General features: G+C 43.5%; 2 protein-coding genes across 3 annotated transcripts; one reads left to right on the top strand and one right to left on the bottom strand.

Annotated features, from left to right (window-relative positions):
• The first annotated feature begins 3,793 nt into the window (after nt 1-3,793).
• On the top strand, nt 3,794-10,241 carry LOC133143449 (uncharacterized). 2 transcript variants are annotated; one of them, XM_061265322.1, is made up of 2 exons: nt 3,794-7,203; nt 9,475-10,241. In XM_061265322.1, the coding sequence occupies exon 1, from the start codon at nt 4,007-4,009 to the stop codon at nt 6,341-6,343; it is 2,337 nt and encodes a 778-aa protein (XP_061121306.1). In that variant the 5' UTR covers nt 3,794-4,006; the 3' UTR covers nt 6,344-7,203; nt 9,475-10,241. The 2 variants fall into 2 exon arrangements, with proteins under 2 accessions (XP_061121306.1, XP_061121305.1); XM_061265321.1 differs by lacking the exon at nt 9,475-10,241 and adding an exon at nt 7,293-7,357.
• Nucleotides 9,654-12,354, bottom strand: gdap1 (ganglioside induced differentiation associated protein 1). The gene is made up of 6 exons (XM_061265326.1): nt 12,171-12,354; nt 11,457-11,649; nt 10,811-10,984; nt 10,646-10,740; nt 10,477-10,591; nt 9,654-10,413 (listed from the first exon to the last, which is right to left on the bottom strand). The coding sequence occupies exons 1-6, from the start codon at nt 12,300-12,302 to the stop codon at nt 10,043-10,045; spliced, it is 1,080 nt and encodes a 359-aa protein (XP_061121310.1). The 5' UTR covers nt 12,303-12,354; the 3' UTR covers nt 9,654-10,042.
• Nucleotides 12,355-12,865: the final 511 nt, after the last annotated feature.

The raw sequence follows: 12,865 nt of genomic DNA, 5'->3' as shown, positions 1-12,865 counted from the left end.
TAGAAGAACAACAAATGGAACAGCAAGAGATAGAAAGACTAGAAGTTGAAGTCAGGAAAAGAGCAGTGGAACAAGAAACACTAATTAGACAAAAGCGCTTAGAAAGAGAGGCTGAAGAAATTAGACTAAGAATGCAGAGAGAAGCAGATGAAGCAAAGTTTAAGGCTCAACAAGAAGAAGAGTATGCAGCTCTGCAGAGAACACTTGATGAAAAGAAAAGAAAGGTACAGCACCTGGAAAAGGTCAAAGATCTCAAGGCAGCACAAGCAAGGATGCAGGTTTATGACCAAATGAGTGTAGCAGAAGTGCAAAGGGTCGATGTAACAAAGATTAATACAGAAATTAGAGACGTTGAACATGTAAGCTTTCCATCTCTGCTTGAACAAGTCTCACCCCAAGCTGCAGGCACTCCTAAAGGTGATGGTACATCAGATATAGTTAAAGTGCTAGCAAGTGCACTAAGTGCTAGTCGTATCCCTGTTCCGGAACCTACTGTGTTTTCTGGGGATCCCTAAAGTTACAGCAGTGCTTCTCAATTATTTTCTGTTACGCCCCCCCCTAGCAAGAAGAAATCTATTCGCGCCCCCCCTCCCCACCGTGACTATCCTAACTTGTCTTGTAAGTCGTAAAATGTTGCACTGTCGCAAACGTGACAGAAGTAACAATGAGAGCGCCACTGCCCCCTGCTGTAGTAAACCCGCAATTACACTTTATTCTAGTACTGCCAAAAAAAAAGCCTGTTCCCCAGGGTCACACGCGCCCCCCCAGGAATAGCACCGCGCCCCCCAAGGGGGGCGCGCCCCACTATTTGAGAAGCACTGAGTTACAGTGACTGGAAACTGTCATTTCAAACACTGATAGACCAAAAGAATATCCCTAACAAGGAGAAAATATTCTACCTTCGAAGATATGTGAGTGGACCGGCTAAGAGAGCGGTTGAAGGATACTTCCTGCTTGGAACTGAATCCGCACATGCTGCTGCATGGAAGATTCTGGATGAAAGATATGGAAATCCATTCACAATAGCAAAAGCCTTTAGAGACAAACTGCATGCATGGCCCAAAATGACCTCAAGGGACAGTTTCGAACTAAGGGACTTTGCAGATTTCTTGCGCAGTTGTGAAGCTGCAACAGCTCACATTAAGTCATTAGAGATCTTGAATGACTGCAATGAGAACCGAAAGATTCTTTCCAAACTTCCAGACTGGCTTGCTGCTAGTTGGAACCGCAAGGTTGTTGAAATTGAAGAACAAACAAATCAGTTTCCCACTTTCAGCCAGTTTGTTGAGTTTTTAACGAGAGAAGCCAAGATTGCTTGTAATCCTGTTACATCTTTACAGTCACTAAAACAATGTGAGTTTAACAAATCAGACAAACTGAAATTTACCAAACAGAAAGAAATTGGAGTTAAAACACTGATGACGACTTCACAAGAAAAAACACAACTGGTATGTGTATTCTGCAAGAAACCCAAGCACAGTTTACACAAATGCAGACGTTTTCTTGAAAAGGCTGTGTCAGACAGAATCAGCTACATTAAGTCGGAAAGGCTATGTTTTGGTTGTCTCAAACCAGGCCATCTTTCAAAGAGCTGTACCAACCGCAATATTTGTGAAAGATGCAGTAAAGGGCATCCTACCTGTCTTCATGAAGATAGAGTTAAGGACAAAGAAGAACAAAAGCAACCACTAGCTAAGCCAAATCCAAGTAACGAAAGATCAAGTCAAAGCGACCGAGCTCAAGAACAAGTTACAGACATGGCTACAACTAACCGAGTAGCGAGTCAAGAAAATAACACACTGACTGCTGCAATCATTCCTGTGTGGCTTTCATCTTCTACAAAACACAAAGAAGTTCTTGTATATGCCTTACTGGATTCGCAAAGCGATACAACCTTTGTTCTCAGTGAAGTTGCAAAGTTGCTAGATACAAACCAAGAACCGGTTAAACTAGAACTGTCTACCATGTCTTCCCAGACTACAGTTGTTCAGTCTAACAGACTGCAAGATCTTAAAGTTCGTGGTCTTAACTCAAGCAAAGGAATCACTTTACCTCCTACATACACACGAGAATTCATTCCAGCCAACAAAGCTCACATTCCAACTAATGAGACAGCTAAAGCTTGGCCACATTTAGAACACCTTCAACCAGAAATCGCACCTTTGCAAGATTGCGAGGTAGGATTGTTGATCGGATACAACTGCTCACAAGCTCTTCTTCCAAGAGAGATTGTGTCAGGCAAGGAAGGTGAGCCATACGCTCAGCGCACTGATCTTGGTTGGAGTATAGTTGGACAAACCAATCCCTGCTTGAACTATGGAGATGCGATTGGTATTAGTCATCGTATTATTGTCAAGAAGGTCATCCCAGAGCTTAAGCCCTCTCTAAAGCTTCAGAACAAGGTCCACTATGTCAATAGGACAACAGTAAAGGACGTCACCCCTTCGGACGTTATCAAAGCACTTGAAGGAGACTTCTCTGAAAGAGCCCTTGATGGCAACCCTGTGTCACAAGAAGATTTAAAGTTTCTCACAAAACTCAAAGAAAACATCACACAGAATGAGAGCGGCCACTATGAGATGCCACTACCATTTCGTGACGAAAGACCCACATTACCAGACAACAGAATATGTGCAATGCATCGCCTAAAGCAGGGGTCCCCAAACTTTTTCCTGTGAGGGCCACATAACCTTTCCCTTCTCTGATGGCGGGCCGGTGGCAGTTTGTAACAGAAAAAGTGTGACGATCGTAGGGGAGCTTAAAAAAATTATTGTTTTCCAGAAAGCCACACATAACCAAATAACGGTTATTTAATAACCCTTTCCAGGTTCTTTACAGAAAAAAAGTCAGGAAACAAATAATAACACTATTAATGAAATAAATAATAACTAAACCCTCTCTGAGTTCTTCACAGAAAAAACAGGAAATAAATAACTAAATAACTCTCTCTGGGTTCTTCATAGAAAAAAAACCATGGAACATTAACTTTCTGTTGTGCCATGCACAATCTTAACAGATAAAAGTTCAGCTCAGTTGTCAGAGCAGAACCTCTCTGACACATATGAGCAGTCTCTTAAAGTTCTTGTGTTCCTTCCTTATAATCCTTTTGTAGGTTCCAGTAGGCTTGTAGATACTGCTGTCTTTTTTGTTAAAGTTTGATAGTGCGTCATAGTCTGGAGTAAAATTTGTTGTGGCAATTCTTAGGCGAGATCCGAGGTGTTGGTCCGTTTACCTCGATCTGTGACGGGTAGATGTTGACGTTCATGTGGCTGAACGTCACGTCGCGTACGTCGAGCCAAATTGGCAACTCTTTTAAACGCTCGGCACTGTTCACCCTGCTTTACTTGGGCGACATTTTAACGGAAGGATTCCAGGGGAAGGTTTGTGGGTGGCTTTAGCGCAAAACTGCATCTGAAAGCTCAGCGCGCAAATTACAAGAATGCTGTCGTCACAGCCCACGCTCTAAATTCGGGACTGATACAAATAGAGCGCGAGTGCGCCATGTCCGTACACGCACTTGTGAGTGTGCACCGAGCTTTCTGACACGGCTTCCGGTAGTAAATGCGCAGGCGAGCGCTTCCCCATCTACTGGGGAAACGCAGTCATTGCAGGCAAAATGAGCAAAAAAAAAAAAAAAAAAAGTTTAATAATACAATTTATTCAGGGTTGGCGGGCCGGATTAAACGGTCCCGCGGGCCGTATCCGGCCCGCGGGCCGTAGTTTGGTGACCCCTGGCCTAAAGTGTCTGGAAAGAAGATTAAAGAAAGACAAGTCATACTGAAATGCTGAAAAAGTCCCTGACGAAGAGTTGAATAACACTCCTGCATGGTTTATCCCACATCATGGGGTCTATCACCCACACAAACCCGGCAGGATCAGAGTAGTATTTGATGCCTCGGCCAAATACCAAGACACTTCTCTCAACGACCATCTTTTATCCGGTCCTGACTTGACAAACGCATTGGTTGGTGTTCTTTGTCGTTTCCGCAGAAGTTCTGTCGCATTCATGTGTGATATAGAGCGGATATTCCACCAGTTCCATGTCGCAAAAGAGGACCAGGATTATTTAAGGTTTCTTTGGTGGGAGAAGGGAGATTTGGAAGCATCACCATCAGTTTACCGTATGAAGGTCCATCTTTTTGGAGCAGCTTCTTCTCCAGGCTGTGCCAACTTTGGCCTAAAACACCTTGCGGCCCAAGGACAAGGTCAATTCCAAGAAGACACCATACATTTCATACAGAGAAACTTTTATGTTGATGACGGCTTGGCAAGCGTTCCAACTGAAAGTGAAGCCATTCAGCTCATCAAAGACTCAAGAGAGCTCTGTTTCAAAGGAAAGTTAAGACTCCACAAATTTGTGTCAAATAGTGAGAGAGTTATGTCCACTATTCCAGAAGAAGAGTGTGCCACAGTGAAAGACCTTGACATGTCTCTAAGTTTACCACGCATTGAAAGAGCTCTCGGAGTGGAGTGGTGTGTCACTTCAGACACATTCAAATTCAGAGTTCAAGTTAAGTTGAACCCCCTTACAAGAAGAGGTGTGCTTTCTACGGTCGCCTCTATTTACGATCCCCTTGGGTTTATAGCACCATTCGTCCTCCTGGGAAAGCAGATTCTCCAGCAAATGTGCAAGGATAAGGTTGAGTGGGACCACGAGCTTCCAGAGCACTTAAAACCCCAGTGGGAATCTTGGATTAAAGACCTTCCCAGTTTAGCCAACATGCAGATTCAAAGATGTTTCATTCCTACAGATTTCGGTCAGGTTAAAAGCTACGAGCTTCATCACTTCGCAGACGCCAGTGTCAATGGATATGGTGCTTGTACTTACCTGCGAATCATTAACCATTCTGATCAAGTCCATTGTTGCTTGGTAATGGCCAAGTCAAGAGTCACGCCTACTAGTGTCACAACTATCCCTCGACTCGAACTCTCAGCAGCAGTTGTTGCAGTTAGAGTCAGTGATCTACTCAGGGCAGAGCTTGAAATCCCAGACATTGCAGAGTTTTTCTGGACGGACTCCACCGTTGTTCTCGGCTACATAAATAATGATGCCAAAAGGTTTCAAGTGTTTGTAGCGAATCGGATACAAAGGATCAGGTCAAGCACAAGGCCAGAACAATGGGCGTATGTCGCATCAGAGCAGAACCCAGCAGACTACGTTTCTCGAGGCTTAACTGCAGAGCAACTGAAGTCTTCAGAATGGTTTCAGGGGCCAGCATTTCTCTGGGAGAAGAACATGGCTGATAGAGATATCAAGGTGGGAGAGATCAGGGAAAATGATCCAGAACTTCGCAAAGCTTCTGTGCATACCATCAAGTCAAAGGAAGAGCAAACTATTCTCAGCAGATTTGAGAAGTTCTCAGGATGGTCCAGTTTGATAAGAGCACTTGCAATCTTGAGAAGAAAGGCCAGAGAATACAAGGGTGACATACAAAGGACCAAAGAAAGTACAACTTTGGAAGAGAGAAAACAAACAGAACTGTTTGTCATTAAACTTGTTCAAGAGAAAGCTTTCGCAGAAGAGATAAAGAGTCTAAAATCAAAGAAAACAGTTTCCAAGACCACAGATCATAAACTGTACAAACTAAGTCCGTTTCTGGACGAAAAGGGAATCCTCAGAGTTGGGGGACGTTTGAGTCAAGCTGTGCTTCACCCACATGTAAAACATCCTGCCATACTTCCCAAGGACAGTCACATTTCAACTTTGTTAATCAGACATTTTCACTCGAAGGTTCAACATCAAGGTCGTGGAATGACGATGAATGAGTTGCGTGCAAACGGTTGGTGGATTCTTGGGAGCAGCCGTGCAGTCTCATCATACATCTTCAAATGTGTTAAATGTCGCAAATACAGAAGGAAAACAGAGAATCAAAGTATGGGAGATTTGCCAGTAGACCGAACAGAGCCTAATCCGCCTTTCACCTATGTCGGAATGGATTGCTTTGGGCCAATATACATAAAGGATGGACGAAAGGAGCTCAAGAGATATGGGCTCGTACTAACCTGTTTATGTTCACGAGCCATACATATTGAAGTAGTAGACGACCTGAGTACAGACGCATTCCTAAATGCTCTGCGAGCATTTATTGCAATAAGAGGAAATGTACGTCAGCTGAGATGTGACAGAGGAACCAATTTCATTGGTGCCCAGAGAGAACTCGCAGATCTCATGAAAGAAATGAATCAGGAGAAAGTGAAGGCACTTGGATGTGAATTTCTCATGAATCCCCCTTCAGCAAGCCATATGGGTGGAATATGGGAAAGACAGATCAGGACCATCCGTAGTGTTCTTTCAGCCATCCTTGCCCAATCAGCAAAGAGACTCGACAGTATACATCCTTGAGAACCTTGTTGTACGAGGTCATGGCAATTGTCAACAGTAGGCCGCTTTCCGTCGAGCATTTAAGTGATCCAACAGGGCCTGAGCCATTAACGCCCAACCACATTCTCACTATGAAGTCAACCATTGTTCAACCTCCTCCAGGAGAGTTTATGAAAGAAGATTTGTATCTTCAAAAAAGATGGAGAAGAGTGCAATATTTGGCCAATGAGTTTTGGATCCGTTGGAGGAAAGAATATTTGCTCAACTTGCAACCAAGACAGAAGTGGACTGCACACAGGAGGAATCTGAAGGTGAATGATGTAGTGCTTCTAGGAGAGGACATGGCACCACGTAATGAATGGAAGCTAGCCAAAGTCACTGATATCTATCCAGGAACCGACGACAAAGTGAGAAAGGTTCGACTTTTGGTTAGTGAAAGGACATATGACAAACACAGTAAACTTGTGACTAAAACAGTCTCATTAGAACGACCTATTCATAAAGTTATTGTTTTGCTAGAAGCTGACTAAGGGCTTGTGTGTATTTTCATGTTCAGTTTGTCAGCCTAAATGTAATTCATAGGAATCCCACAGCAAGAGTTGTGAGATTGGTGGGAGTGTTACTGCTATATTTCGTTTCGTTTCATTTTCTGTGTATTTTCATTATTATTACCGTTGAGTGCCACCAGGGGGCGCTATAGTGTAAGTGAGCTTTGTAAGAAGAAGTAGAGGTTAATTTCCTCAGAAGAAGCGATCTCTCGAGAGATCGAAAGATGCGTGACTGAAGCGTGGTCACAAAGCTAACTTGTAAAGAAAGATAAGAAACAATAAGAAGAAGAAGACGACTGAAACTAATTCCTCTCTCGGTACTCAGCCAACGAGGTATTGTTTGTATGTTGTATTTGTCAGAATCGTTTTATGTGTTAAATGTCTTTCTTTTGAGCTAATTGTTGTTTGTTTTGTGCCTTTAGTTTTCACGGTGTGTTTATGAGTCTGAACAAGCTGGATTCAATAAATTCATCAGTTGAGAAAGCCACTTGTGTCTGTTGGTACCTGGAGGAGTTACACACCGATTAATCGATATAATGCTCTACGATTTATTGGCATCGATGCTAAACGTAAACATCGATTTATATCGCCGTGTTTGACCTCGGACATTAGACGCGACTTTATTTTGAAATCCAGTTCATTGTTGCTCGCTTCCTCTTTCCGGGAGCAGTGCGCGCGGCGTTGTTGTGTTGTGAGCAGAGCAGGGACGTGAAAGGGGAGTCGACAACTAGTATGCGGCTCCTGGGCTGGTGCTATGGCTAGTGTCCAAAAAGACGAGGAAATTTGCTCCCCTTTAGGCTTCAAGTCATTCGTTTGGAAGCACTTTGGATTGCAAAGAAAAGATGGCTCAACGGACAAGACACGTGCAGTTTGTAAATCCTGCCATGCGGTGATCAAATATTCAGGAAGCACAAATCTCGCCGCACATTTAAAGAAAAAACACGACATCAAAGTTCAGTGTTAAAATAAGCACTTTGTATACTACAATACTCTTGTAATTTCCTAAATAAAGAGTTTGCAGTACCTTGTTGATTTTGCGTATGAATTGTTATAAATCAGGATATTGTTCTATATTTTTTATTAAAAAAAAAAAATATCGATCGTAGAGCACTATATCGCGATATATCGTGAATGATATATATAAGCAGGCTTTAAGATATCGGCAAATATCGTATCGTAGTTCTTTGTATCGATATGATATCGTATCGTGACAAAACCCGCGATTTACACCCCTAATGGATGGATGGATGGATGGATGGATGGATGGATGGATGGATGGACGGACGGACGTCGGGAGACGTCCCTTGTGGGGGGGTACTGTCACGTCTCGTCCCCAGCCGTTCCACTACGTGTCTGTTGTCATGGTTTCTGTCTGTGTGCTCGCTTCTCCCCTCCTGTGTGCCCGTGGTTAGTTTGTTTGTTCTCACCTGCCTCTTGTTACCTGTCGTGTATATGTCTTGTCTGCCCCTCACGCACCGTCGGATCATTGTTGTTGTCTTAATGTCTTTTTGGTTCCTGTTGTCTTAATGTCTTCACGTCCTTTGTTTCGCGTCCCTGTCGGTTTGTTGTTTTGTTAAGTCATGACAGTTTGCAGAGTCTACTAGGTTGTTTTGCTGAATAAACCCTGGTCCAAGCTGCATTTGGTCGCCCTGCTCCATCCGTTCCATGACAATTTCCAATTTTCTTTGACAAAGATTGATGGTTTAAGAGCTGTGTTTCCTGCAAGAAACTAAGAGCAGGCAGGTTTTAAGACAAACTGTACCCACACCTGCTACAGCTCCCCTTGCACGTCTTTTTTGTCTGTTCGGCGATGCTGGTGCCTTCTACCGCACCTCGGTATCTCTTCGGATCGGATATTTTATTATTATTATTTTTCTTCCTGGGACCGGGATCATCGGTTGGGCCGGCGTAACTCTACGACGGCTTCCTGCTTATCCGGCCAGTGACGACCGGGTCCCTCGCCTTGCAGCCGCAACCCCTGTGGGGAGTCCGCTTCCTCGTGCTTGTCGGGCCCAATGGCTTTCGCCATGCTAGCCCCATGGTGACCATCTGCACGTGCCCCGGCTGGGTGCCCAGGACGCTGCTCACACATTTGCCTGCTTTGTGATGTTTTCAACGATTCACGACCACGGTCCATTGGGCGCCGTTGAACTGGACTGCCCTTACACCTGTCGATGGACCCCGTGGAGGCTATTTTGTGTGTTTTGGGGTGTTCTCTTGTATTGGGGGTGCTGGTTGGCCGCTGTTACTTTTTTTCCTTTGTCTTTTAGCTTTGATGGCTTTTATCTTGAGCACTTTCTGACTTTCTTTGTGGCGCCGTTATGTGGCAGCCTTATGAGAGTTATTGAGTTGCGCTCATGCCATCCGTGTGTCTTTTGTATTATTAAGATTAAGATGGCGGCGCCCCAGTCGGCTGCGGCTGCTACGGCTCTCGACGTTCCTTTCCTTTGTTGAGAGCCGTATGCGACGAAATTTCGTTTTGTGTGCACCGAGTGCTTACAAAATGACAAAGTCTGTCTATGTCTGTCAAATAAGCTTCTATTTTCTGTTTATTTACTCAACATTGGTATTTACTCAAGCTGTTGTCTCATTCTTTACCCACAGATTTACCCCAGGCCAAGTTTTCCAGCTCTTCATAAATTTGTGTGAGCATGTATAAACATTCAAATGGCACTTTGCTTGAGGCTGTTTTTTATGTACAGTACTCCATTATTTATGACATTAACATTCACAAACCTACTCAGGTTTTTATTTCCTATGTATTGCAAAAAAAAATCTGTAAGTCGTCATCTCTGATGTATTTATTTTAAAATGATATTTTCCATGCGCAAATTATTTAGGTCGTCAACATTTTGTTTCTTCTAAAACTTCGTCAAAGCTAAATGAGAAAACACTGCTCCCTTGTGGATTCACATATACATGCATATCATTTGTTGCTCTTGCAAAGGTAGCCTGTGCGTCTTCCTCCATAGATATTTTCGCTGATTCTGATTGACAGTCAGAGAGAAAATAATAATAATAAGTGATTATATAAATTGTCCTGGGATTAAATTTACGACATGGTTAAAATTCATTTAGAGTACAACTTGTTAACGGAACAGTTTTAAATATTATTTCACAGATAAATACAATTTGACTTTGAACTATGCAAGATTTGTGACATCCCTTAAATTCAGCTCCAGCTTCCCCAACTGGGCAGAGTCAACCGCCTCCTCATGTAAAGAAAGGCCAGGTATGTGGCGCCGCCCAAAAGGCCGATCAACAGTGTGGTGCCAGCAATAACCGGCGCGTTCCTGCGGGCCACGCGTAAGGCCACCGGAAGCACGGCCGAGATCAGGATGTTGTTGACGTGGCCCAGGACTCTCCTGAAGGCCGGCCGCTCCAGCACCCGCTCGTAGTAGGCCTCTAAGTTGGCGCGACTGCCGTTGCCCCAGTAGCGGCGGGACAGGCCCAGAAACCTGAGGCGGTGCAGGGTGACGGCCAGCGAGACGTCGGCCATGCTGAAGAACTGGCCGCACAGCCACGACGGTTGACTGTTTTCCTCTGCGAACCAAAATTCACCTTTACAATAACTCCCTTGAAGGTTGTATCCCACTTATGTTCTACCTGGTGTTTCTTCCTGCCTCCTCTGCAGCTCCGTCTCAACTTGATCCATCACGTTCTCCAGTTCATCTAGAAGCTTCTTTAGGTACTTCATGTTGTCGTGGTCAAACAACTTGGACTGCACACACCAAGTCAGTCATATTGAAAAGATCTTATGACTTTTTTGACTCACCTTCAAGCGCCTCTGTTTTGCTATGTAAGCAACTTTCAGCTCCGGGTTCTCCTCTGCCAGTTTCTTCAGCTCGGACTCTGTGTTCAGGATTTGCGCTGTAAAAAAAAAAAAAAGTAGTACCAACTTTGTATTGAATCCTTTTTAAAAGCATATCAGGCATCTTACTTCGGATGCTTGTTGCAGCATAAGCCGGTATGTGGGAGTCGACGGTGATCTCAGGGTGGAGGATGCAGCCGTGCGTGTAGGCGTCCATCTGGAGCGAGTCCAGCAGCTCTCTGTAGTGCTGCACTCTGTGGTAGTATGTGCTTCCCTCTTCTGGTATCAGCCTGGGAGTGACCTCTGCAGGTGAAGAGTTGAAAATGCTATTTAAAGCCACTCGAGGATTTATTTGATGTTCTTTATATCCGGCCCAAGGTCCATGTTCAAGTACATGCTTTAAAATTAATTTAATTGAGTGGCAAGGAGTGTACATGACAGATAACATAAGCAAAGCAGTATGTTGGATGGTTCCATGCTTACCACATTTTTTTCCTTCACTTAAGTCTTCAGGATGAGGCTATCATGTCAAAAGGAAATGTTTGGGAAATTAACAATGAAATGAAAGGGGACATATTTTGGATTTTTTTTTAAGTATTATTATTGTTTTGTTGCTTTCAGCGAGGCAAACCTTACTATAATAAATTGATCAATTGAGGTATTTTGCAAAGATGCATAATATGTCTCCTTTAACAAACATGAAATCAACAGAAATGATGAAAAAGGAAAAAGTGTAACCCTGCAGTTAATTTTAAGAATCTGCCTGTGATCTTACCATCAGTAAAATTGTGCTCGAGGTAGTCCATGATTTGTGTGGGGTCGCAGATGACGTTGTCCCCGTGAACCAGAACAGGCACCTCGCCAGTCGGATTGAGACGCATGAACCAAGGCTCATTGTGCTCGCTGAGTGGTAAGCTAATGTCATACTCTTCACAACGCAAACCTTTCTCTGCGATGGCCAGACGCAACTGGGGGGGGGGGGGGGGGGGGGGGGGAGACATTTTCATCTCTTTAAGACATCTAATGAAATCTGCAGTGCCCAAAGTTTCTTGCACACAAATATGTTATGGACTCGAACAGGGCTTTGAAAAAAATGAAAAGCCTATTTTGAGAAATTAACGCGTCGTTCAAACACAAAATAAAAAGTCCTCAGACCTTTAAACATGGAGAGAAAAATAAAAGGTCATCAGAAAACTACCTTAGGGTCGTACACATACCTGAAAAAAGTACAATAACAAAGTACTGTGTATCGTTACTGCACCGCTCAAAATTGTAAACATTGTCGTTTACAATTATTAATTTGTTTTTCCCTATTAATAACACAAAAGGCAATAATGCTACCAACAACGCTGCTGCAACGTTACGATCAAACACATTCAGTAGCAAAACACGAGCGCAAGCCCGGTGTCAGTGAGTAAAACCCCACAGGGGTGTGTACCCCAATCGGGATCTGTCCGCGGGCGCCTGGTGCTGAAAAGGGACGGCTTACCTTCTGTGAATTGAATGACTGCGTCCAGTGGTAAAGGGTTAACTTGTTTGCTTTGGCGACAGCGTCGCCTGAATTTCTCTCCACAAGAGCCGCGTTGTCATCTTGGCGTCGCGAGCTGTTTTCATCCTCCATTTTTACGCTTTGGGGGGCACGGGGGACGAGTGAGGAGAAGCAGGCGACAATGCGCAGCTTGACTCAAGACACCTTCTGCTGGTAGGGAGTGTTACTACACCAATCTGAAGGGTTTTTTTACGGCAACAATTATTTTGATTTTACTTGAATGGTTACATTATATAAATACATGCTAGAATACTATAGTGATATTCAGTGATTACACGGCTAAATTCAATTTGTACTTGTGCAGTACAGAAAAACTTGTATGATAAATTGGGTTTTAGTGCCTATTCGTGTCAATAATATAACATGAGTAGTATATGGACAGCACAATTGAAAAAACGTTAGTCACATGCAAATCAATCTACTGGTACCCTGAATTGTCCCACTAGTGAGGACAAAGCGTGCAGAACTGTACTCAGATGACGTACTGGAAGCTGCAATGAATTCTTATTTTTAAAGAACTCGTTCACATTTATTAAACAAAACAAAAAAACTTTAGCTGTATATATAATACATTATGCCATCACCCATCATATATAGCCATCACATTTGAACGCAGTCAATTGGATTTAGTTTTT

This window comes from Syngnathus typhle, linkage group LG19 (genome assembly GCF_033458585.1).
Source record: "Syngnathus typhle isolate RoL2023-S1 ecotype Sweden linkage group LG19, RoL_Styp_1.0, whole genome shotgun sequence".
NCBI classification, from domain to species: Eukaryota; Metazoa; Chordata; class Actinopteri; order Syngnathiformes; family Syngnathidae; genus Syngnathus; species Syngnathus typhle.
This window is presented reverse-complemented; position numbering and strand designations above follow the sequence as displayed.